The 27747-nt window shown below is 34.8% G+C and overlaps 3 protein-coding genes across 3 annotated transcripts in view; all 3 read left to right on the top strand.

Annotated features, from left to right (window-relative positions):
* Positions 1-16106, top strand: part of LOC310726179 (butyrophilin subfamily 1 member A1-like) — a 51627-nt gene extending 35521 nt beyond the window's left edge. The window contains exons 7-9 of the mRNA XM_083541521.1: positions 8487-8519; positions 10502-10528; positions 15499-16106. Coding sequence (XP_083397647.1) covers positions 8487-8519; positions 10502-10528; positions 15499-16046 — 608 coding nt within the window. The 3' untranslated portion in view covers positions 16047-16106. The remainder of the gene's footprint in view (positions 1-8486; positions 8520-10501; positions 10529-15498) is intronic.
* LOC310726180 (butyrophilin subfamily 1 member A1-like) overlaps positions 1-27747 on the top strand; it is a 155832-nt gene that overhangs the window by 268 nt on the left and 127817 nt on the right. Inside the window, exon 3 of the mRNA XM_083541525.1 lies at positions 2846-3196. Within this exon, the coding sequence (XP_083397651.1) occupies positions 2846-3196 (351 nt within the window). The remainder of the gene's footprint in view (positions 1-2845; positions 3197-27747) is intronic.
* LOC310726608 (butyrophilin subfamily 1 member A1-like) overlaps positions 19669-27747 on the top strand; it is a gene marked incomplete at its 3' end in the record, with an annotated part of 35924 nt that continues 27845 nt past the window's right edge. Inside the window, exons 1-5 of the mRNA XM_083542358.1 lie at positions 19669-19951; positions 20022-20078; positions 25091-25441; positions 25978-26262; positions 26510-26611. Coding sequence (XP_083398484.1) covers positions 20024-20078; positions 25091-25441; positions 25978-26262; positions 26510-26611 — 793 coding nt within the window. The 5' untranslated portion in view covers positions 19669-19951; positions 20022-20023. The remainder of the gene's footprint in view (positions 19952-20021; positions 20079-25090; positions 25442-25977; positions 26263-26509; positions 26612-27747) is intronic.

The raw sequence follows: 27747 nt of genomic DNA, 5'->3' as shown, positions 1-27747 counted from the left end.
GTGTGTGTGTGTGTGTGTGTGTGTGTGTGTGTGTGTGTGTGTGTGTGTGTGTGTGTGTGTTTTAGTATGCTGTAGTGAATTTTGAGGCCATTTTTAACTGTGTTTGTATCAGACACGCTTCAAACCTACCAGTAGATTTTCTGAGCGCGGCTTTTAGACACTTAGCGGTAAAAACGGCAAACAATTGAAGCGCGTAAATAAATAACAAATAAAACACCACAGTTCGGTGTTTATAAATACACAGTCTTTATATAATTACGCTTTTAAATTTAAACATTTACAGTGCTATACAGTACAACGACAATATTCCAAACAGTGTAAATAAAAAACATGAAAAAATTTCAATAAAAACAAGAATGCAATGATTTATAAAGCTCACGACCTCATAGAAAACAGGTTAAATGAACTAAATTAATTTAAAACTGAGGTTTGAGATTTAAAGTGTTAATTTTTATTCTCAATAAGCTGAAGTAATAGTGTCAGAGACGTTTGAGAAATGAACCATCAATAATTAAAAATATATATTTAAGGTTAGATTTATACAACAACATCAATAATAAGAAGAAAAAAATGAAAAGGAACATTAAATGATGTTTTAATCTCTTTAAACCAAATAGATTTTGCCCATTTCTGGTAAATGTAAAAGCATAAATAATCGGACACCCGCTTTCTGCTTTCGGCGCTATTACCGCTAAATGTGTAAAAGAGGCGCCTCTAAAATCTACGTGTGGCAGAATGAACCTTGGTTTCAGAATGAGCTGCAGTGGGGTTAAGTGTATTTGGTGTAAAGGCTGATGGTCTTTAACTTCTTTTAAACAACCAGGTTTGTAGAAGCTTCGAGTTCTTTGTTGTGATACTTAAAAATTTAAATTTGGCTGCATCCCATTTTTATTAGATTTTCCTTTAGTTATAAAAACGCACACATTGTAAATTAGTTGGACATGATTTAGAAAGTCACATCTCTCTGTATAAAGCCACATAAAGAACAGTTAGCCAAAGAAGTAGAACTGTATGTAGATCTCGGAGGCTGGATTATATCAATATACAGATTTGGGGAAGGACAGTAAAATTTTCCTGCACTATTAAACTATTCTAACTCTTCCACTGAACTAAGCAAACAGAAATAATGCATTAGAACAGTCATGTCCAATAACCCAAAAATGTATTTGACACATACTTCTCTCTAACTGTAGTTAACCATGTATAATATACAACATTTAGACATTGGGAAAAAGTAATCCTCCTTCAATTTTATATCTTTATTTTTCAGCACTTAACAATTTGTGTGGTCTTCATTAAATTTGTAAACAACAAACACCATTTGACAAAAAATGTCCATAAATAAGGTAAAGTGTAATAATGTGAAATTAAACAGGGAAAAAGTATTGAACACATGAAGAAAGGGAGGTGAAAAAAGGCATAGAAAGCCAAGACACCAGCTAAAATCTATCAGTAATTGAAAAGCAAACCTGCTGCTTGTCAGTGAAAATTAATATCAGCTGATTCAGTCCCAACTAATAGCCTATATAAAGAAGTCCCATAAGAAATATGTTATGATGGTAAAAGCAAAGAGCTCTCTCAAGATCTTTGCAACTTTATAGGACCACTTGTGGAGAGCAATCCTAAAGACCAGGTATTAGCAGGAATTAGCAATAATTGTTCCAAAGAAAACAATAAGTAATTTAATCTAAGCGGCATGGCCTGTGTGCACGCTCACCAAGCAAGACTCCATTTCTGAAGAAAAAGAATGTTGAAGCATTTTTAAAGCTTGCTGCACAACATTTGGACAAATCTGTGAAATTCTGGCAGAATATAGTCTGGCCATATGAGACCAAAATGTAACTCTTTGGATGCCATAATACACACTATGTTTGGAGGGCAAATGGCACTGTACATCACCCCAGAAACACCATACCAACAGTAAAGTTTGGAGGTGGGAACAACAAGGTGTGGGGTTGCTTCCTATAATTGAAGGAAGTATGAATGGAAAAATTTACATTCTTGATAAAAATTTGCTGCCATCTACCAGCTGATGATGAAATAAGGGTGGATATTTCATTAAGACAATGATCCCAAACTCACAGCCAAGTAAACTCTCAATTGGATTCAGGGAAATAAAATAAAGCTGCTAGAATGGCTCAGCCAATCACCTGACTTGAATCCCATAAGAAATTTGTAGAAAGAACTAAAGATCAGAGTTCATAGAAGAGGCCACAGAACCTTCAAGATTTGATGACTGTGTAGAAGAATGTGCCAAAATCGCACCTGATCATGCGTGCAACTAGTTTCTCCATACAGAAGGCGTCTTGAAGCCATCATTACCAAAAAAGACTTTTGTATGAAGTATTAAATACATCATTTTCAATACTTTTCCCTGTTTCATTTCACATTATTACACATAACTTCATTTATGGACATGTATGGTTTGATTTCTTTGTATTTGTGGATTAGTGTTTATAGTTTATAGATAGTGTTTTTCCCCAAAAGTAAACTAATATTCTAAAAAGAGGTGGGGAAAACACCCAACCTCCGCGATATTTAGAAGAGTAATTATCAGGAAATGCACAAGATTAATTAACCATCAGGAAGTATGACTACCACTACAAAAACAGATATTTTTGTAGTTAGTGTTCTAGGGAACTCTGATGTGCTCAGAAGATCTACATAATGTCAAGAAAGCCCATTATTGCTGCTCATTAAACTGGGAGTGGTTATTAGGCCATCTCCAATCAATTTTAATTTCAAACAACATTTTTTAGCAAATGTAAAGAATATTGGGTAAGGGGTGTTGATTTTTGCTCAGCGAACTAAACGTTGGACAAAAGTTTATTTTCTGAAAACACAGAACAATTACAGTTGGTTGGATCAGCAGCTCCTCTTGTTGCTGTAGCTGGTAAAGATTTGGTTCTTCCCTGTTTCATCAAATCCAACATCAGTGCTGTGGACATGAGAGTGGAGTGGTGGAGACTAAAGGAAGAAGCTTCATTAGTGCATTTCTATAAGGATCACAAGGACATATATGAAGATCAGGATCAGTCCTACAGAGGAAGAACCTCACTGTTTAAAGATGAGCTACAGAAAGGCAATGCTTCACTCAAACTCTCAGCTCTCAGAGTCTCTGATGAAGGAGCATATAAATGTCTCATTACGGACAAATCCTGGTATGATGATGTCACTGTTCATGTCACTGTAGAGGGTAAGATTCAGTTCTGCACTAAATAACATGGTGAATGTTATATAAAAGCAAACTTAAACTCTTGTTCATACAGAAATACTTTTTAAAATCTGTACCAAAAAAATTTCAGGCATCTTTTTCAAGTGGTTTGTCACCTCAATCGTTTGCTATTAAAATGCATGCAAACATATTCCAGAATAAATTTTCAATAATATAATATTCCTGACATTTTTTCATTTTGTATCAAATAATAATTATTTGAAAACATCTAATAATAATTATAATAAAACATATTTTAGACAATATATTTATAACACATGTTTAGACTTATGATAATATGATGGGACAGTTAGGTATTAAATCTAATATAATATTACTAACATGGGACATTGTAGTTCAGTGGTTAAAATGTTGAACTTCTGATCAGAAGGATGTGAGTTCAAATCCAAGCATCACCAAGCTGCCACTACTGGGACTCTAAACAAGGTCTTTAACCCATAACTACTAAGCTGTATAAATGAAATAAGTAAGTTGCTCTGGAAAAGTGAGACTTTAAATGCCATAAATGTAACATATGACAAATTAGTTAAATGTGCATCACAATATGTATCAGTTTAAACAAGGGTATTTTTAATATATATTTCCTGTTATGTGATTGGGCAACAGCTAAACGTGGATGATGTGACGATTCTGTCAATGCTCTGTCAATGTTTCTAAAATGAAGAAATCAGTTCCATAGCAAAATCATTTATGCTGTTAAAAACAGTGAAACTACTCTGTGTCTGACTACAGCTGTTTCATCAACTTCTAATCCTTGGACTTTCCTTGAATTGTCTTAAATTTGAGCAGTCACAGGCATTAAAAATGTTTATATTTTTAGTAATGACTTGAACTAAAAATGTTTGCTAAAATTGTCTGAATTCATACTCATACTCATACATGTTTTAATACAGAACTAGTAAGTTTTGATTGCTCAGATTGTGGAAGCTATACGTAGCTCCAGGACAGGAAAACCAGCTCATTTTGTGGGGCTCTGAGATCTCAAAGGCTGCTATTTTAAATTTCAAATTAATCTAAAATGACAGTTTAAGTAAATTTAGGTAATTATTTTCAACTATTTGATATATGATGTTTAGGAGCTTAACCACTGACAGGCCAGCAGTAAGGATTAGGGAAACTGTTTGCTTGTTTGTCTGAAATTGTTGCTATATAGATTTTTGTTAATTAGTTAGTTACTTGGGCCTTCAGTCGGTACGAACCTGACTTAATCCACCTGTTAATACCACCATCACATCGCAACTATAAGAAAAAAAATCAATACTATAAAAAAAAAAAAAAAGGCATTATAACGTGTGGCATTACAGAGAAAGAGAGAAATTTCGCATATGGAGGGTGAATTCCATTTTACTAAAGCAAGAAACCCAGTTAAGACAACTTCAGAACTCTACACTACAACCACAACTGTGCACCTACATCATCTGGAGCAGTTCAGAATACATTTTTGTCTAATAACATGACAAAAACATAAATATTTAAATAAAATACAACCTACTCACCAGTGATTCATTCTTAGAATTTGCACTGCTCCTCAGAGACTGTAAGTCAGTAGTACCGCTCGTATTCACTATTCGGGAAGTGGAGAACAAACCCTTTCCCGGGCTGAGACAAGCTAGCTAGCTTCGGGGTTGGCCGACCTCTCCTCACGCTGTCTAGCTTTTCTTGAAAATGGATTTTTAAGTATATCCGAGACCAAATCAATTTCTCTTTCTCCGTAGACATAAAAATGTCTAACTCTGACGTATTAATGTGTGCAGAGTCCTACAGGCGTGTTTTGTCAGTCGAACTTGGCTGTAAAAGTTTGCCTCTGACCAACCAATCAGAGGACGGAAAAATGCTGACGCTATTCTGGGCCAGTGAGCTGTCCCTGTGAGGCGAATATGAAATCTGATTGGTAAAAGAAACAGACCCATTCTTAATATTCTCTAAGCTATAAAGGCCAGCAGCACAGACTTCGAAGGCCCCTGGTTTAGATGAGATTGACATGGCAGCACATTGAGGCTGAAATCTGATTGGACAAAAAATCGAATATCCACATACACATACTGGAAGCAGTGCAGCCAAGAGAAACGCTGCGAAATGAAGAGAATAAATTGTTGGGGGTAAATTAATGCAATTTAATGGAACAAATATAAGAATCTACGTTGTAAATGAAGGTCAGTGGTTCTGGTAGTGTTTAGGCCAGCAGAGGAGGCACACCACTGGTAAAATGTAATATTGTTATCGTTTTTTACATACTGGTTTTTATCTAGATAGTAATAGATGAACGTGTTTTAAAGTGGTGCAACAGAAAAGGGCTCAACCTCTCATACAGAGATTACCAGTTGAAATCCTGATAGTGCCACAACAATCTGTGGTTAAAGACTCAAGAGAGTAAAACTGTGAAATGGTGAAGAAGAGATTTAATAGTTTAAATGAAATTTTTATAAATTGTTTTATAAATAATTTGTTAAATAATGTTTAAAGTTAAAAAAAGTTATGATAACTCAGGAGGGATTAATCTAGTGTGTGAATCCAGAGGCTGGAAACCTGAACCTGAGGTTCTGTGGCTGGACAGAGAAGGAGCCACTCTGCCTGCTGAAGATACACAGACACTCAGAGAGACAGAGGGCTTCAGTGTGAAACGTCACATCTCTGTACATGATTATAGCGACTCCAACAGATTCTACTGCAGACTTCTACAAAAACATCACATGATGGAGACAGAGATTATTATTAATAGTAAGTGTCTATGATTAAAAGTCCTAGATTTAGATAGTAAAATTATGCTCTATATTTACAGTTGAGGTAATTACAGAAATAACATAAATATGATGAACACAAACTATATTTGCACAAGAATTTTGGTGATCTTGTTTGTAAGAGATTTTTCTTAAAATATCACTTTCTTAAAATATATATATCTAACTCTAAACTTGGTTATATTTTAGGTAAAGTGTTTGCTGCTTGGAAGTGGATTGTTGGCGTTTCAGTTTCAGTATGTCTTCTTGCTGTTGGATTGATAGTAACTCTAGTTTCCTGTTACAAGAAAGGTAATATTCAATTCATTATTTTTATTTACATTTTTAGCCATTTATACAATAGCTTTAGCCTACATAGTCCCAATGCTGTAATATTTAAATCTTTGTTTTGTTTTCATGTAGTCTACATATTCTCAACTCTATTCCCAAGAAACCAGAATACTGCACATGCTTATTTTTCCTGCTTTAACCAACTCAATTAACCTGAAAAGGAGCTGTTATCAGCTGAATGTCTAAAGGATAGAGTGTGTGCCCAGAAAATATTCATGTGTTGTACAGTGAGTTCTTCAGGACCAGATTGGACTCCAGGAGTCCAGTTGTCTGTACTCTTTATAAAACATTATTTAAATAGTTTTTTTCTCAAATGCTCTTTATCTTTTCATTTATTAAATTCCATGACCACAAGCAATTTCTGACAAACAGTGAAAGGTTCTTTCATTAGAAAGACTGGAGTTACTGGATTTAAGAAGTCTGTTGAATGAGCTCCATCTTTATCTCAGTTTAATCAGTGACTATGGCAGGTTAAAAACTAAAGTTTCGACAAAATGTTCAGTCAGATCCAATATTTATTTAAATACGATAAAATCCACTCTGAAAATGTTCATTAAACACATTTGCAAATTTCTTTTCAACCACAGTTCAGGTTTTGCTGACTCTGTAAGAAGAGTAGAGATACAAACACATCACACAATCAGGGTCAGTTCTAGACATTTGGAGGCCCCCAGCCTCCTTCCACCTTTCAGAATAAATAGAAAACAGTTAAACCAAATATAATCTCTAATCTTTTTATTTATACAAAACCTGTTATCAGTACTTTATTATATTTACTTAAATGAGCATAACAATTAAACATTAACTAAGGTCAACACTAACAAAAGAAAAAAGAAAAGAAATATGAAAGGTCATCTGAACCAGTTCTTATTATTATTATTTCTGGCCATGGCCATTTGTTTATTACAAATAATGACATTAACTAGGCTACACTGTAAAATAATAATGTGTTTTACTTTAAAATGCCAACTTTAGTAAATTTAAGATTATAATTTTATTATATATTACTCACCTGGACACACTGACTAAATCAACTAGGACTTAAAGTAATTTGTTCAGTAATTTATTTACAGTAACACACTGATACACTATTTTGGATAATGAACATTTGTAAAATGTAAAATGTAATTTTCGGCTGGATATGGGCATGTTTCCCCCTCCTACTGAAGCAGTATAGACTATACACTTATCTATTGTATTTAAAAACTCTAAATATGTGCTATGTAAGCAAATCAACAGTGGAAGTGAAAGAGAAAACTAAGCAAAAAGGATAGTTAACTTCTTCAATTGTATTTGTATTCTTAAATTGTATTTATTTGGTAAATGCTAAAGCAACATTTATTTAAAAAATAAAAAGAGCAAGTAGACTATTATGATAATGTAAACATCTCCGGAATTTATAAGATATATAGACAGTTTTTTTTAAAATAATAAGCATTGCTCTAGTCTAACTGCGATTACTCTTTTTATTTACAAACTTTTCCTTTTTTCTTTAGTATTTTTTACTTTAGCATTGTTTTAAACTCAGAATAAAACGACTGCAAACAATAATTCACCTTCAAATGTCACAAACATGAATCAACAGAATAAGGCTCCATTTATTTGTAAATATACTTTAAAATCAAAAATACATGTCGACAGCTCAGATAGTTGCTTCACAAACTGTGATTTCTTTGCGTGCCTCTTTAGTGTTTTGCTAAGCAACCTCCAAAAGAAGATTCGTAATTTAATCAATCACTGGTTCACAGCATTCATGCATTTAGAGAGACCCACATTTAAATGGTGATATTAACTGGTTGCACTTCAGGTGAGTGACTGATTTTGGACAAAGAGCCTGGTCTTACACTGCCTGTGTTAAATGGTGAACTAGTGTATAGGTTTGTATCTGTTATGGTGACCTTCATCCAAGCAAGAGCCCCTAAGCAAGTGCCTGCTCTGCCTATAGCTAGTGCCGGCCCTGCTCACAATACAGTACATACATTCTTTTCTAAATGTCATAATCATTGCTTTGTCTTTCAACAAAAATATTGTTATATAATAATATAGGAAAATTACATTTCATATCCTCAATCTGATTTGTGTTGCCTATTTACCTTTTGATTTTATTGCACTGTTTAATCTATTTGGATTTTTATTTATACAGAAATTACCCAACATAACCAAAACATTTTGATCTGTTTTAGCCTCAGACCTTCAAAAGGAGAAGAAATACACAGGTGAGAATCAAATTGTATGTTTTAAAACCACAATACTTATTTTATTTAATTAAATTGAATCATGATGAAAAAATGACTGTGAGCTTGTTAGATTGGCTCCTGTAGCTTTAACCCCAAAAGTAATATGCTTTAAACAAAACTCAGATCTCATTCTCTGGACATGAAAGAAATTTAAGGATTTTCTGAAAATTCACACACACTACTTGAATGACCAAATGAATGACCATTTTGACATTAGCTCTAATGTACACTGCATAAACAAAAGTATTCTGACACCCCTCCTTATTACTGAGTTTAGGTGTTTCATCAACACTAATTACTAACAGCTCCATAAAATCCAAAATAAAAAAACATACCTGTACAAACTGCATCTGTAAACACTGGCAGTATTAATGGTTATAATAAGGAGATCAGGTGAACATTTATGTTCTACACAAACATGTGAAATTGAGCTTCAATTTCAACTTCAGTACCCACAGTTTCTAGTGTACTGCTTAACTTTAATAAAATAATTCAAACTCATGTCAGTCATTTTATCCTTTTATATTTGAGTTTTCAATAAACCTGTACAGATATTACAAAATCTATAATTAGTTCAGTTAGGCTGTGGAACTAATAGCTAATACAATTATGCATGATACATAATATTCATCATACAATTTTTTTTTTCATTTAAATAAAATTTTACAATTTAAAGTACATTTTAAAGTAAATCATGCACTGTAACAGACTGTGTGCAGTGTGTAGTGTAATGTCTGTGTGTGTGTGTGTGTGTGTGTGTGTGTGTGTGTGTGTGTGTGTGTGTGTGTGTGTGTGTGTGTGTGTGTGTGTGTGTGTGTGTGTATATAAACTATAATTGATTTTTAGTGCTGTGCAAAAATATTTGCCTCTTCCTGATATTGTATTTTTGTCACATTTGTCACACTTAAATTATTCAGATCATCAAGGAATTTTAATATTACAAAAAGATATAAAATAATACAAAATGCAGTTTTTAAATGATTTTATTTATTAAGGGAAAAACAGCTGTCCAAACCTTCCTGGCCATTTTTCACTGTTGCTATGATAATCTTTTTTTTAATTTTTTTAAATGCGGTGTTAAGTTTATACCAAATGAACCTTTTTGCCTCATCAGCCCACAGAATATTTGCCCAAAATCTTTGGGATAATCAAGATTTTTTTTTTTGGCAAATGTGAGATGAGGCTTTGTGGTCTTTATTGTCAGCAGTGGCTTTTAGCTTGGAATGAAATTTTTGCCCAGTCTCTTTTCGTTGAATCATGAATCCTGGATGAGTTGTCATTGTGCTCTTGGAGTAATTTTGGTACCCTGGCCATTTATGGGGTTCACTACTGTTCTGAGTTTTCACCATTTCTGGATAATGGCTCTCACTGTGGTTTACTGGAGTCCCAAAGCCTTAGAAATGGCTCATACTTTGCTTACTTTGTTTCTAATTTGTTCTTGAATTTCTTTACATTGCTACATGATGTGAAGCTTTTTTTTTTTAAATAGATTCTATTTAAGCTTGATTCAACAGATGTTGGCTGTGGCAAGTGAAATTTAACTAAGCTTTACAAAAAATATGGTTAATCACATTTTGGTTCCCACTTAGCATGTGGGAGGGGCAATTAGTTTTTCACATACAGCCAGGCAGGTTTAGACTCTAAATAAATGCAATTATTATTTTTTTGCTTTTTTAAAATTAATTCATTTGCATTTTGTATTTACTTGGGATAGCTTTGTTTAACATAAAAAAAATTTTGTTTAATGATTCAAATCATTTAATTGAGACAAATATGAAAAAAGAAAGAAAAAAAATCAGGACACTTTTTCATGTCGCTATATATATTGTTCCTTTCATTATTTTGTTAATTATTTTTTGGAGTGGTTTATTTCTCTTTTTTGTGTCTGTTGTTATTAAGAATAAATATTACCATATTTTATTTTTGTTACATCTAATTCATATATAAATGTTGCTTCACAGAGTTTTTAAAGAAGAAGTTGTGTGCAGGTAAGTCTAGTTTCTGTGTGTGTGTGTGTGTGTGTGTGTGTGTGTGTGTGTGTGTGAGAGAGAGAGAGAGAGAGAGAGAGAGAGAGAGAGAGAGAGAGAGAGAGAGAGAGAGAGAGAGAGAGAGAGAGAGAGAGAGAGAGAGGGTGTGGTGGAAATATTCCAAAACCCATCAAGTCTCAAAGAAAAGATATCCTCTGCAGAGGGATGTCTGACCAGCACACACACACACACACACACACACACACACACACACACACACACACACACACACACAGTGAATGAGGAAAGAGACACCTCCTCTTCTCTCACTCTTGCTTCTGTTACTCTTCACTTCTACTCCACAACTCACAAAGCATATTCATACAACAAGATGCCTTTTACTGGAACAGAATGTTATGGAGAATGTAGCCATATAAATACTCAGTGAAAAACCAACCTCGGGGGAACAGAAATGTTCTTTACTGACGCACTTTATAAGTCATTGATTGTTAAACAGAGGACTGGAATGATTTTCTGTTGTTAGACTGAAAACATGAGAAAAGAGGAATTTCAGATTAACATGACAATCACAAAGTATGATTGAATATTATAATTAAAATAGTATTTTATTTCATAAAAATGAAATATAATACATCAAAATAATTCAATACACTTTTTAATATATTGATTAAAATGAGTAATCAGTTAAATTTGCACAAATTAAAATTTTCCATTATATTAATGGAAAATTTTAATTAAGGAAATCTTCAGCACTGAACTTGACTGAATGTCACTTCCATGTTATTAAAAGTCTCTATTTACTTAACCATAACGATACAGTTATTAATAATCAACTCCACAATCTGGAAAAACTCTGCAGCCCAGAAAAAAGGAAAAAATGTTCAATAACTGCAATAGGAGAGAAATGAAAATACGCTGAGACACTTCCAGTTTTATCTCCTTTTTTTTCTCCACCTGTTTCTATCACCAGACACCATTTTTCCTGATGCACCTGAACTCAAACTGTGTCTCCAGAGTTCCAGCACAACAGATGAACCAAAATCACCATCCAACAACAAAAAGACACTCATTAAGTGTGATCTCGTCCTTATTCTACTCCAATTTACACCCAAACTCGTTATTGTTAGAAAATAAAGTAAAAAACAACAACAGTCTCTGCGCTACACTCACATGCATGTCTTTACTCTGCACCAAAATCTAATCACCTTCCCAAAATAAAAGTCCTTCAGCTAAATGCATGTGTACTGATCGTAGTTCTGCAGTGTGGATGCGATTATCTGCACTGTTTAACCCCAAACACTTCCACATTTTATTCATTCATTTTATTTAATTACTAGACAAGACAACAGTCAACAATGTGACATGTAACTACAAAAAAAAAAGAATTATTTATTTAAAACATTCAGTATTTTAATAATTAAAGCACAATGAGATTTTTTTATTGCACTGCAACCATAACCTTCTTCTTCTTCTTTCGGCTGCTCCCATTAGGGGTCGCCACAGCGGATCATCCGTCTCCATACCACCCTGTCCTCTACATCTGCCTCTTTCACACCAACTACCTGCATGTCTTCCCTCACCACATCCATAAACCTCCTCCTTGGCCTTCCTCTTTTCCTCCTACCTGGTGGCTCCATCTTCAGCATTTTTCTACCAATATAATTCATGTCCCTTCTCTGCACATGTCCAAACCATCTCAATCTCGCCTCCCTCACCTTGTCACCAAAACATCCTACATGTGCTGTCCCTCTAATAAACTCATTTCTAATCTTGTCCATCCTCGTCACTCCCAACGAAAACCTTAACATCTTCAGCTCTGCTACCTCCAGCTCCACTTCCTGTCTTTTACTCAATGCCACTGTCTCTAATCCATACAACATCGCAGGTCTCACCACAGTCCTATAAACTTTCCCTTTTATTCTTGCAGATACCCTACTATCACAAATCACTCCTGTCACTCTTCTCCACCCACTCCACCCTGCCTGCACTCTTTTCTTTACTTCTCTAACACACTCTCCATTACTTTGCACTGTTGACCCCAGGTACCTGAACTCCTCCACCTTCTCCACCTCTTCTCCCTGCAACCGCATCACTCCACTGCCCTCCCTCTCATTCACACACATGTACTCTGTCTTACTCCTACTGACTTTCATTCCCCTTCTCTCAAGCGCATATCTCCACCTCTCCAGGCTCTTCTCAACCTGCTCTCTACTCTCACCACAAATCACAATATCATCTGCAAACATCATAGTCCAGGGAGACTCCTGTCTGACCTCGTCCGTCAACCTGTCCATCACCACTGCAAACAGGAAAGGGCTCAGGGCCGATCCTTGATGCAGTCCAACCTTCACCCTGAACCAGTCTGTCGTACCTACTGCACACTTCACTGCCATCACACTGTCCTCATACATGTCCTGCACCACCCTCACATACTTCTCTGACACACCTGACTTCCTCATACAATACCACAACTCCTCTCTCGGCACCCTGTCGTACGCTTTCTCTAAATCCACAAATACACAATGCAGCTCCTTCTGTCCTTCTCTATACTTCTCCATCAACATCCTCAAAGCAAATAAGGCATCTGTTGTGCTCTTCCTCGGTATGAAACCATACTGTTGCTCACAGATGGTCACCTCTTCTCTCAGCCTGGCTTCCACTACTCTTTCCCATAACTTCATGGTGTGACTGATCAACTTAATTCCCCTGTAGTTACTGCAGGTCTGCACATCTCCCTTATGCTTAAAGATTGGTACCAGCACACTCCTTCTCCATTCCTCAGGCATCCTCTCCCCTTCCAGAATCCTGTTAAACAATCTGGTTAAAAACTCCACTGCCATCTCTCCTAAACATCTCCACGCTTCTACCGGTATGTCATCTGGTCCAACCGACTTTCCATTCTTCATCCTCTTAATCGCTGCTCTCACTTCCACCTTACTAATCCTATCTACATCCTGCTTCACCAACTCCACATCCTCCAACCTTCTCTCTCTCTGATTTTCCTCATTCATCAGCTGCTCAAAATACTCCCTCCATCTTCTCAACACACTCTCCTCATTAGTCAACACATTTCCCTCTCCATCCTTTATTGCTCTAACTTGCAGTACATCCTTCCCAGCTCGGTCCCTCTGCCTGGCCAATCGGTATAAATCCTTTTCTCCTTCCTTAGTGTCCAACCTCTTATACAGCTCCTCATGTGCCTTTTCCTTGGCTTTCGCCACATCCCTTTTTACCTGCTGCCGCATCTCCTTGTACTCCTGCCTACTTTTCTCATCACTCTGTCGATCCCACTTCTGTTTTGCCAACCTCTTTCCCCTAATGCTCTCCTGCACTTCCTCATTCCACCACCACGTCTCCTTGTCTTGCTTTCTATTTCCAGATGTCACACCAAGTACTTTTCTAGCTGCCTCCCTCATCACTCCTGCAGTAGTTGCCCAATCATCCGGCACCTCTTCACCACCACCAAGCCCCTGTCTGACCTCTTCCCTGAACCTCTTCCTCCTTCAGTTTCCACCATCTTATTCTTCTTTCAAACCTTACTTTCCTCCTCTTCTTCTTCGCCTCCAAAACCATCCTACAGACCACCATCCGATGCTGTCTAGCTACACTGTCCCCCGCCAACACCTTACAGTCTCCAATCTCCTTCAGGTTGCATCTCCTACACAGAACATAATCCACCTGTGTGCACCTTCCTCCACTCTTATACGTCACCCTATGATCCTCCTTCTTCTTAAAATACGTGTTCACCACTGCCATTTCCATCCTTTTAGCAAAATCTACCACCATCTGCCCTTCCACATTCCTCTCCTTAAAACCATACCTACCCATCACCTCCTCATCACCTCTGTTCCCTTCACCTACATGCCCATTAAAGTCTGCCCCAATCACCAATCGTTCTTTCCTAGGTACACCATCTACCACTTCATCTAATTCACTCCAGAATCTTTCCTTCTCCTCCATCTCACAGCCAACTTGTGGAGCATAGGCACTGATGACATTTATCATCATCCCTTCAACCTCCACCTTCACGATCATCACCCTATCAGAAACTCTCTTCACCTCCACTACACTCTTACTGTACTCTTCCTTCAGAATCACCCCTACACCATTTCTCTTTCCATCCACACCATGATAAAACAGTTTAAACCCACCTCCAATGTTCCTGGCCTTACTCCCTTTCCACTTGGTCTCCTGAACACACAACATATCTACCTTTCTCCTCTCCATCATATCAGCTACCTCTCTCCCTTTACCAGTCATAGTACCAACATTTAAAGTACCAACCCGAACCTCTACTCTCCTACACTGCTCCTTTTCCTGCCGTCTCTGTAGACGTCTTCCTCCTCTCCTTCTGCACTGCCATAACCACCACCTAATATTTTCATAATAAAAGACCTGAACGCAAATAACGAGTTAAAATACAATAATTACAAAAATAATATTAAGTAATATTAATAAATAATAATAATAATAATAATAATTAACTGGTGTAACAACATATATCTGCTACACATGTGAAAATAAACTCATTACACGTAAACCGTGATCCATAAACAGCGCAGTAAAACTCTTACAGAGACGAGTTACTTCACACATGAGGTGAAAACAAAAGGGTATTTACACACACACACACACACACACACACACACACACACACACACACACACACACACTAATCAATCTGGAAGTAGGAACAGCTGTGAAAACTCACAGAAAAGACAGAAGTGGACACACACAGGACATGAGCACTGCACTGCAAACGTCCCATTTCAGAAAGAAAATTGTTTCTATTTCTCATCTCTGACAGTCTCCTACAATAAACTCTACACCTTTTTCTCTTTTTACTAAAAACTATCATTATTGAATCTTCTACAAATCCTCTTATAAATATTAATGAATTTGTTCCACTGGATGATGATTTAATGTTTTTTACCTGCAAACTCACATCACACACTGTGTGTTTCTCTCAGTGGATGTGATTCTGGATCCTGATACTGCAAATCCAAAACTCATCCTGTCTGCTGATGGAAAACAAGTGACATGTGGAGACGAGTGGCAGAATCTCCCTGATACTCCACAGAGATTTAATCAGTGTGTCTGTGTTCTGGGGAAGCAGAGTTTCTCCTCAGGGAGATTTTATTATGAGGTGCAGGTCAGAGGGAAAACTATGTGGATATTAGGAGTTGTGAGAGAAAACATTAACAGGAAGGGGAAGATTACACTGAGACCTAAGGATGGATTCTGGACTGTGAGACTGAGGAATGAGAATCAGTATAAAGCTCTTGCTGGTCCCTCTGTCCCCCTCACACTGAGAGAGAAGGTGGAGAAGGTGGGAGTGTTTGTGGATTATGAGGAGGGTCTGGTCTCCTTTTATGATGTGAACTCCAGATCTCTTATCTACTCTTTCACTGGTCAGACTTTCACTGAGAAACTCTATCCATTCTTCAGTCCCTGTAATAATGATGGAGGTAAAAATTCAGCACCACTGATCATCACTCCTGTATTTAATACTGAATAAATTTTTACCCCACAGTTTAATCATCTATTAAATGTGGAGAATATAAATATTTTTTATTTTTAGAAGTACATATTGTTTTTTAAAGTTTTGTACAGGTTTGTTTTATTTTTACTTTTTGAATAAACAAATAATTGTGATCATACAGTCTGTATTTTTTTGTTTATTATTGTGTAAATTTGAAATTACAAACCAAATATTAAAAAATATTATTTTCAGTTCAGTAAAAGGGGAGACATTTAATAGCAGGCGACACAAAACTGTACAACTCGCTCCAGGCTCGATTAGTTTTGCCTGATCCTGAGTAACCCGGATGTGAAACTCCAGTCATTTCCTTGTTGAATTTTGCAGCTTGAATTTGATTTTGTTTGAATGTGAGACTGAAACTAACCTGAATAAATGTTACTGAAAATCTGAACCCTGAATAAATCAGTCTTTATTTATAAACACTGATAATATTTAAAAACACAACTACAAAACAAATAACTTGATAAACAAATGAATAAATAATGATTTATACTTTTTGTCTCTTTCAATATAAATGTAAGAAATTCTGATAAAACTTTAATTTTTTTTACTGAAATATGTTCCACATTTTACTTCCACAGTTAAACCCAAAGTTAATATCAGGATGTACATGAAAGAAATTTCAATAAAATATAAAATATTATTACAGAATTAATCCTGAACACCACTCAGTATAATTATAAAGAGTAAAGTGTAAATGATTCTGGGTGAATTTTCATCTTTAATAAACAAGGGAGTGATTTAGGTTTATATTTTAACTTCACTTCAATACAACATGCAGCTCAATGAGTCTCCTTAAAAACGTCATTTTCCCAGCATGCATCTGTAGGAAGGGGCGTGGCTTATCGACCGATAAACCCCAATTCTTAAAAAAAAAAAATTACATTCATATTATAATGAAATATCGTAAATATAATACTGAACATTTTTTTAATAAAAACAATAAAAAAAAATTAAAAAGAAGGGTATACATACATGGTTATCATCAAAAAGGAGGAATTTAGATATTTGAGTTTATTTACAGTTCTTATTGCTTTCTGGCTTGAAAATTATTGTAAAGATTCAAAATAAAATTTTAGTTCTTGAATTGAGAGAAATTGAGCCTCGTTTCTGACCATTTATATTTGTGTATATAGAACTTACCTAATAATATTAACAAATTTAGCATAAAAAATGTGACTCTTATTCGTATTTTAGCCAAGTAAAAAACAATATATTTGTTCTTAATTTTGTAACAAGTCAACATAGTAAATAAACATTTAACCTCAACCCAAAAAAACATAACATATATACATTCGAAAGAAATTTGATGTATAACAGTCTCAGCCTCCATTTCACAAAAAACACAGAATTCAGGAAGATCAGTTTTGTATCTCTTTAGGAACTTGTTAGTTGGATAAAAATGTATGATTTTAAAGCATATTTTACCCACTTTATTAGTGACACAATATTTGTTATTATAAGTCCAAATCAATTTCCAGTTTATATTCTCAAAATTATTATTCCGGAAATATTTATAACGATATGTTGCGGGACAATGAATCAAGCATTTGAAAAATGTATTATTACATGTTATATCTGTAATATCAATACTGTTTAATAAGATCTCTTTTTTTTAAAAGATTGTTTAGATTCACTAAAACCCTGCAAAGGCCTCACAAAACCTGCTGGAACTGCATCAACTACAATACTATATTCATGAGGTCAAGTGTCAAATCAAGTCAAGTGGCTTTTTATTGTTATTTATGACTGTATATAAGTATCCAGTATAAAAAAAAATCCAGTCTATGAGAATACGATAACAGAATGGGTAGTTTATTGACTTCAAAATTACATTTCAAAAGGAACTCTATACCCCCAACTAAAAAGTAGTAATAATAATAAGATATGGAATTATGTACAATATCATATCTTTATGTTTAATTTAAAGTTTAATCCAGTTCAACTTGAAAACTGCATTGGAAGAAAAAAAAAATTAAGCACATTCAAGCCTCCTTGACTATAAGAATTACATAATATATTTTTATTTAAATAATGAGGTGCGAAAAGTGAAAGTAAAACAAAAAGTAAACTCGGAAAAACCTTAGGTTTTAAGTAAAACAAAGAAAACAAAATGATTTTCTACACTTTTAGTATAAAGTATATAAAACGCAAACATTGATATATAGAAGTGTAACAATTTGAGGTTCAAACTTTAAGTTCAAACTTCACCTTGATTAAATATCAGGGTTATTTTCATTCCATTTTTATTTTTTACTCTTATTGATTGGCTCCAACAACAAAACCATTTTTTTTTTTTTCTTGTTTCCATGCCTCCTTAATTTGTGGTCATAGTTTACTGCATGTCTTGTCTTTTGTAGTCAAGTCTTCTCCAAACTTAAACTTTTTTCTTTTGAGAAATTCCGAATTCTTTGCACATTTCCAAACTTTTTCTTTAACCAATCTAGATGTACATCTTGTCAACACCGGTTGAATTTTCCCATCCTCTCTGCGCCCAATTCTGTGATTTAAGTCGATTTGAGAGCGCAGATCTTCTGTGTCTCGAATGATTTACAGATGTGAATCATACGCTGTTCAACATCTTCTCCCTCCTTTTCTGGCAGACCACACAACCTGAGAATCCATCTTCTATGATAATGCTCCATTTCATTCAGTCTGTCTTCTACACCAGTTATTCTCTTCTGTCGATCATCACTTATCTTCTTAACCATTAATATTTCTTTTTTCACACCTTGAACTTCATTGAAGAGTTCTGTTGATTCTGTTGAAATTCTGATGATTCCTATAATGTTTCAATGTTGTCTGAATTTTTTGTTCATCAAGCTTGCAATATTCTCTGCATTCTCTTTTATTTTTTCAGCCACAAGCCTCACAATGTTGTCTTGCAACTCTGAGATTGTAGGTTCAGTTTTTCCTTTTTTTGCAACCGGAATACACGAAGCTGAGTCAGGAAAAGGGACTGCTTCTCTATCTAAATGAGTGTAGGAATGCATATCCGTGCTTTTACAACTTCCATAACATCCTCCAGCAAAGGAGTAGACTTAGAATTGCTTAATAAAAATAGCAATAATAGCAAAGTCTGCCTACTGCACTGCTCCAGAACATAAAACATTCAATGTATTAGTACAAAACAGCATTACATTTTTTTTTTCAACCTTTACAACCTTTTGTGAAAAATCAACATTTCTCCAGCTTTTTATTGGAACACGCAACAGACTTCCAAAAGAATAAATCAAAAGTGAGTCTAGACTAACAATGTACTGAGTACTAAATGTAGTACACTATGTCTGGTATACAGTAAGTATGCTAAACATGCCTTTTTCTAACATAATTTATGTTATTGGAATATAACGGTCAAAACAATAACACTGAAATTCTTTATTTAAACAAAGAAGCTTGTTCTTCAAAGAGTGAATCTTTGGAGAACGTTTGCCAGTGTCAAGCTCCATTAAAATATTTTGGAATAATTCTAATGTATTCCAGACTTCTTTAGTGTAACTCAGATTAATTAAATATATTAGACCAAGCAGCAAAGCACAAGCCTTTGCAACACCTGTCAACCCTGTCAGCACCTCTATGCCTTCCAGCACTATCACAGTCTCTAAAGGATCATCCATGGAGCCACCCTGTGTGATGATCCTCACTGTCTGCTGTTTCAGTTCATCCAAACGAGCTTTCATACAGTAACACTGTCGGATTAAAGACTGATATCGAGAAGCCCATCCATTTTCTACAGATCACTGCAGTGACGAGGGACTGCGGCAGCAGTGATGAAGCTCGAAAAAGGGCGTGTTTGGTTTCACATTTAAAGTAACGGGGCTTTAAAACGAAACGGATTTATTTCTCGTCTTTTTACTCAGCAAATCTACACCTTTAAGCGAGTGAGTACTTTGTGCTTTGCTTACAAAAATAACGTGCTAAATTGTGGTGTAATGATAATATGTTTTTCAGAGATGTATTTATGTGTGACTCTGCCGATGCTCTTTATCTTAATGGAGTCTCATGCAGGTATGATGCATCTTTCTCTCATATGTGTGTGTGTGTGTGTGTGTGTGTGTGTGTGTGTGTGTGTGTGTGTGTGTGTGTGTGTGTGTGTGTGTGTGTGTGTGTTAAAAATCTCTTTTATTAGAGGTAAACTTGATTGTATTGTTGTGCTGAAAAGATGGGAAACGCATATTTCGATATGTTACTGCGTCCTTTTGGCCCGCGTCTAAGGATTTTTATTCAGATCTAGAATGACTGTTAAGCCCTGAACTGGCCTGGTTGTTTACATCAAAATCCTTTTTGTATAATGACCAAAATAGAAACACTACATGGTAAACGATTTCTGGTATTGTCTGTGATCCTGTTGTGTCAGTACTGGTTTGCAATTATAGAGCATAATATATTTAATAATAAATAAATATATGTGTAAGTGTGTATGTATGTTTTTATATATATATATATATATATATATATATATATATATATATATATATATATATATATATATATATATATATATATATATAGTGTGTGTGTGTGTGTGTGTGTGTGTATATATATATATGTGTGTGTGTTTAAATGTGTTTAAATGTGTGTGTTTTGTTTGTGCATTGGATAGTGTTTTTAATCTTACCACTAGGTGTCAGTAACGGCACATTTATCGGAAAGCGGTGTAGACGATCTTATCCAGAATTGTTGTTCATTTGTTGCATGTGCAGACCTGAAACGTAATAAAAGATGTTCGTTACCAAGAATTTTCTTCAATGAAAAAGAAACATTACATGGTACCATTAGTGGTGATGTTCACCAATATTCTTCATGGAAAGAGGAAAACCACCTGTCACTGTGAAATAGACTGGAAATATTGATTGCGATTTGCAAACCTTTAAACAAGCAGGAGCTGCAAGCAGTGGGCCATGATGAAGAATAAGATGCAAAGAAGATAACATTGTGTCCCACCATCACAGGCCCTTAATCAATAGAGGTGTTTACCACCTTTGTATTTGAAAATATGATGGTAGTATTAAAATTTACATTTAAAATTAAAATATGGTAGTTCAGAAATGTAATGCACACTGCTCACGAAAAAAGAATGAGTCATGTGTCAGGTGTGTTTTTTTCTCATCTACAGTAACAGGGAGAGACTTCTGACTGGTTTTAATGGCTCTAAAGCTAAAAGAAAGGATTTGCAATTTTGAACTGTTACATGATTCAGTTATCCATGACCAGATTGTGTTTGGACTTAATGATAAAAAGAGGGAAAGGTTGTTGAGAGAGCTAGAGCTGACTCTTGCTAGAGCAGTGCAGACATGTCATGCTAGTGAGATAGCTCACCAACATGCAGGGGCAATTCTAGGATTTTTATTTTAATGGGGTGGCACAGGGGGGAACCAAGAACCAGTCAGGGGGGCCCATTGGAAAAGTCATGTGCCACAACACAAATGGCATGACATAAAATGGCATTGCACAAGTAGACAATGTGGACATTGCATCTCTCTTTTATAAATAAAGATAATTAAACATACGATTGTTCTTATCTCCAGTGTACTGCAGCTACTCGTCTCTCACATGGTTTCTTCATGACAAAAACGTGGAATGTATTGCTGCTGTGCCTGACTTTGCTTTCCATTTGTTTCCACATAATTGTTCCACATAGATCTGTCTACAAATAAACAAACCTTTAACTTACTCATCAATATTACACAAATAGTATATTTAATAGCCATATTTTCATCTGATTAAAGACAAAATCATTTCAATGGAAAGCTGTTCTTGAACATTGCAAATAAAAAGAGAACAAGAAAGCAAAAATGTTTGTTTATTCAATGTTTGTTTATTCTATTTGTATTGTATACTAATATACAATACAAATAGTATTTACTATTCTACATCTTAAAATTCAAAGTGTCAGAACATTAACATTAATAAAAGCCCACATTTTAGCGTTTACCATGTTACTGCAGACTGCTTATGATTTGAAACAACAGGAAGAAACATAACATAATTTCTATTTGAAGTAGTGCATCATGGCTGAATAACACAACTAAGTACAAAATCTAAAGAACTTTCCACATACATTAACGTATTTATATATACAGTGGGTACGGAAAGTATTCAGACCCCCTTAAATTTTTCACTCTTTGTTATTTTGCAGTCATTTGCTAAAATCAGTTAAGTTCATTTATTTTCTTCATTATTGTACACATAGCACTCCATATTGACAGAAAAACACAGCATTGTTGACAGTTTTGCAAATTTAATAAAAAAGAAAAACACAAATATCACATGGTCCTTAGTATTCAGACCCTTTGCTGTGACACTCATATATTTAACTCAGGTGCTATCCAATTCTTCTGATCATCCTTCAGATGGTTCTACACCTTCATTTGAGTCCAGCTGTATTTGATTATACTGATTGGACTTGATTAGGAAAGCCACACACCTGTCTATATGACCTTACAAGTACAGGGATATCCTGGATGAAAACCTTCTCCAGAGTGCTCTAGACCTCAGACTGGGCTGAAGGTTTACTTTCCAACAAGACAATGACCCTAAGCACACAGCTAAAATAACGAATTAGTGGCTTCACAACAACTCTATGACTGTTCTTGAATGGCCCAGTGAGAGCCCTGACTTAAACCCAATTGAGCATCTCTGGAGAGACCTAAAAATGGCTGTCCACCAACGTTTACCATCCAACCTGACAGAACTGGAGAGGATCTGCAAGGAGGAATGGCAGAGGATCCCCGAATCCAGGTGTGAAAAACTTGTTGCATCTTTCCCAAAAAGACTCCTGGCTGTATTAGATCAAAAGGGGGCTTCTACTAAATACTGAGCAAAGGGTCTGAATACTTAGGACCATGTAATATTTCACTGCTTCTTTTTTAATAAATCTGCAACAATGTCAACAATTCTGTGTTTTTCTGTCAATATGGGGTGCTATGTGTACATTAATGAAAAAAGAAATTAACTTAAATGATTTCAGCAAATGGCTGCAATATAACAGAGTGATATATTCTTTCTAACTTTGTCGTTGTACTGAATTTAATTTTAAGTTAGAAGGTCTTACCTCCCAATTTTTAAGCATGATGTCTAGCATGCCATGTGGTTTAAGGTCATATAATAATTTGAATGGGAAAAAACCCATGGAGGCTTGTTGGACCTCTCATACTGTAAAGAATAGCAGCTTAGCCACTTATCCCAGTTATGTGCATCATCATGAATTAACTCCTGAATAATTTTTTTGAGGCTTTGATCAATCGCTCTACTAACCCATCTATTTGTGGATGATAAATGCTCATGAGGATCGAATTAATCCACTACAAACATTCCTTTTTTGGGACCAACATTTGTGTCATCTCTTTTATTGCTTGTTTGTACTTTGTCATTTGATATAGTTTATCTTACGTTCTAGCAAAATACGGGCTGAAGAGTGCAGTGGTTGTCTGGTTTTACTAACCATTGATTACTTTCGCTTGGTCGAAGGATTTTCGGAGGGTTTCGTCTCATGTCTGCTCCACACATGTGTGACGTGTGACATTATTCACATTTGTATGTTACTATTAGAAATTATGTTTTCAGCAATATTTTGAACGCTTCTATTGTTGGCAATTCACCATGTGTGAAGTGGTTGAAGTTCCAATGATATGTTCATCAATACTTACATTAATTATATCTTGACATATTCTCCAGACAAGGCCACCAGGCCATCCAGCACTTCAACAGGCTATTTTCTCGGGTTTTTAACTATCACCTCTATATAAACACATGGATCAGTTTCTCCCATTGTAAGGACTGTGGTCACTCATGGCCATTGACAGATCTCCCTATCACAGACAAAAGCATTTTTAATTGGGATTTTTGATCAGCTTTTCAAGTCACTCAATATCTTTCCTGAGCTTGCCATCAATCTACAGAACAGCAAACCTCACATTTTTATCAAATTTTTAGGTAATTTGGCATCCAAAACATAGTGAGAGACTGGGTGACCAACTCATATCTTTCATTTGGGAAAGTTCAAGATTGTGTTGAATCAGTTGCAGGCCAGAAAGCTGTGACCATAGAGATAGTGGTGGTATGTGTCAGTGGAGGTTTGACTGAGCATCAGCTGAAGACAGAGAAGAACTGGCAAGTAATGAATAATGACTCCAAACCGTGTATTATTATGGCCAGTACACTGACACGTTGACAAATGTACCCATTGTCTATAAATTACATTTAAGTGTTTCCAATTTGAGATGCAGCCTATGACAACTGTCATGCCAGTGTTTGTTATTTTGTTAGACATTGCTGTGCATTGGTTTTAGCCCTGATGTGCCGCCTATCAAAAGTCTGTTTAAAATTGCACCAGTGGTTTCATTGTTTTACAAAACATCCCATTTTTTTTAAAGGTTATCTTCCCACACTGGCTCCAATTATCTATTCTATCAGCTTGAACAATATTTTTGTTTTTCTTATAAAGTTTTTTTTTATCTTTGTTATTTAATCCTTTTTTTCAGTCTTGTTTTTTTTTCAGCACTTGAAAAGCAGTTGACTGACTCAACTTAAAAAACTTTTTCTGATCTGTCAGTGTCATCCTTGTCACCTTTATCTTTTTGCAGCATTTGATCAAACCTGAGAAGAGAAAAAAGCTTTATACACATCAGAATTCATCTGCTACTTCTAAAAAAAAATGACATCATCAAAAAAACCCAAATGGCCCTGTTCCATGTGGAACCATATATGCCTGTTTCATAACAGTGCTTCCAATATGTTTGACAGATGATGTAGTATTAGCGTAGTTAGTGTAGTGTAGTTAATGAACTTTTTTTTTTTTTCCATATTTTATTCTTTCTGTAATTCTGGAACAAGTTACAAGAAATCTAAGTCTGTGTTTGTTTGTGTGTATGTTTAGAAATTATTATTCTTATTAAATTAATCATTGTAGTTATCATTAGTTTCAGATGAGGTATACAGGTCAAATTGCAGTTCATCTTGTTGTATACAAAAAATATATATATTAATAAATACCATTTATATGCTTTCTGAAATCACAGAGCTATTACAGGTGGTTGGTCCCGAAAATCCTATTAAAGCTGTAGCTGGTGAAGACCTGGTTCTGCCTTGTAATATAAAGCCCAGCATCAGCGCTGTGGACATGACAGTGGAGTGGTACAGGCTAGATGTGGCGGACATGTTAGTGCATCTTTATAAGGATCGTGAAGACAGAAATGAAAAGCAGGCTCAGACGTACAGAGGAAGAACTTCAGTTTTCAAAGAGGAGCTTCAGAAAGGCAACGCTTCACTCAAACTCTCAGCTCTCAAACTGAGTGATGAAGGAGAATACAAGTGTCTTGTTGTTGACAAATCCAGGTCTAAGGACATCACTGTTAATGTCATTGTTGAGGGTAAGATCTATTTTTATTTTAAAGAATTACGACTGAGATTGCATAAAGCTTCAGCAGCAGTGGTCCAATTATTTTTTACACTACACAAGTAGTTTTGGTAGTGGACTTATTATCATTAAAAAACTTTAAACATATTTCCAGAATTAAATATTTTGTAGGCTATAGTCATTAATATGCTAATAGCATTTTAGAACTACATTTTAATTTTGTATTAAAATATTCAATTACCATTGTTGCTAATATTCTGAATTATAAGTGTTTAAATAATTAGATTTTGTTTTATTTAAATCAATGCAATATAAAGAAATGATTTATTTTAAACTAATTATATTAATTAATTTGAACTCAGAAGCTATGTTATAAGATTTATTATATTCTGTGTTATGTCACTCAACACTCAGCAGACACAGAGGCACTCTTTTTCTAATCTAAAAATCTGTTAGAAAAATAAAATATAACACTTTTTCATTTTGAGATTAACAGCTCTACATAATTTCATTTGATTTAAACCAATGTATTTTGTTTAATGACTGCAGTTCAGGGCAGCAAGCCGGTGATTACAATAGAGAGTTATGATACCTCAGGAGGGATTAATCTAGTGTGTGGATCCAGAGGCTGGAAACCTGAACCCAAGGTTCTCTGGATGGACAGAAATGGAGTCACTCTGCCTGCTGAAGACAAACAGATATACAGAGATAATGAACTCTTCAGTGTGAAAAGTCGCATCACTGTTCATGTTCATGATAAAAGTGACTCCAACAGATTTTACTGCAGACTTCAGCAAAATCATCACATGAAGGAGACAGAGGTTATCATTAACAGTAAGTGTTTATGATTAAAACTAGATTTTGATTATAAAATTTGAATTTAAATTTAAGTTTAAATTACTGTAATCATTACTGTTATTGTAAAGCGGTGATTAATAATTAACTATTTTATTGTATTTATTGGTTTTCTGCCACAGTGCTCTTTGTTAAAGTGATTTGATTGTATTGATTTATTCTTGCACAGATTTTATTTATATCTGAAAACTTGTATATTTGTTAATATGTAAATATTTTATTTTAGATCCATTCTTTGCTGCTGGGAAATGGATTGTTGGCATTTCAGTTTTAGCATGTCTTATTGCTGTTGGATTGATATTTATCTCAGTTCTATATTACAAGAAAGGTAAAATTTTAAACACTTTTTATTCATAACATCTTTAGTATAAATTATACTTTATACCATATCTTTAGTTCCCAATAACACCTTAAAGGTCACCCTGTCCTGCACATGTAAATGTTTCTTCACACTCATTTGACATTACAAAGGGTTTTTCTTTACAAAGTTGATTATCTGTATTTGGTGTGTTAGATCACAGAAACTGAATTACTATGTTAAAAATAGGACCAGTTTAATGAGCCTGTGAAGTGTGATTGTGTCTTTTACATTAATATTGTCATGTGTTTAATACTAACATTTAATATCCTCTATTTTCAGAGCAACACAAACAAGTAAACATAAAAATAATAAAATATCTGTAATACAGTTCTAATGTGCAATCTAATTACTGATCCCAATTTATAGGCAGCTAAAACCATCTATCGGAATTATTTACAATAAAAATAATTTTTGAATGTTCTTATGTTTATATTGTCCTCAACAAGTTATTGGATAAAACAAGTAATTTAGATTATTTATATTCTGTTTTCATAATAATATAAAGCATTTTGAACATGACCCTGAAATTGCAGTCCACCCTGTCATAATGTGATAAATGCCCTATCACTGTTCTCAGTTCTCAGTAACAAATCACATTACTGTAATTGAGTTTTTGTGTACTGCTATTTTTTAAAGTCGTTTTTAAAATCTGTAATTTTACTTTTACTTAAGTATATTTTGTTTAAAGTACTGTAATTCACTACATTTTAAATCACTTCTGTAACTGAGTAAAAAAAATAACAAATAAAATAATGCAAAGGGAAAAAAAAAATCGCACCCCGGAAATTACTGCTCCTGCGCATCGCTTCACAGACCAGTCAGAGGTGCTACCTCCTCACTCATCAGGTAGCTGTAAAATGCAAGAATGGCTCGGAAAAAATCAGGAAGTCAAGAAAAATAAAGCTTGAAAAAGAGGAGAGAGCAAGATGATGAAGTCAGCTAATCATCTAGTTTTTTAGAAAAAAAAAGGTGCTTTATGATATTAGTTACTCAACAATGTTTATCCATTGAAAGTTAAAACATTATTTCCAAAAAATCTTTTTCCATGCAATCAAGCAAAAGTAATGGAACAACACTGAGCTTCAAAAAAAGAAGGAAAATCA

This window comes from Silurus aristotelis (genome assembly GCF_946808225.1).
Source record: "Silurus aristotelis genome assembly, chromosome: 5".
NCBI lineage: Eukaryota > Metazoa > Chordata > Actinopteri > Siluriformes > Siluridae > Silurus > Silurus aristotelis.
This window is presented reverse-complemented; position numbering and strand designations above follow the sequence as displayed.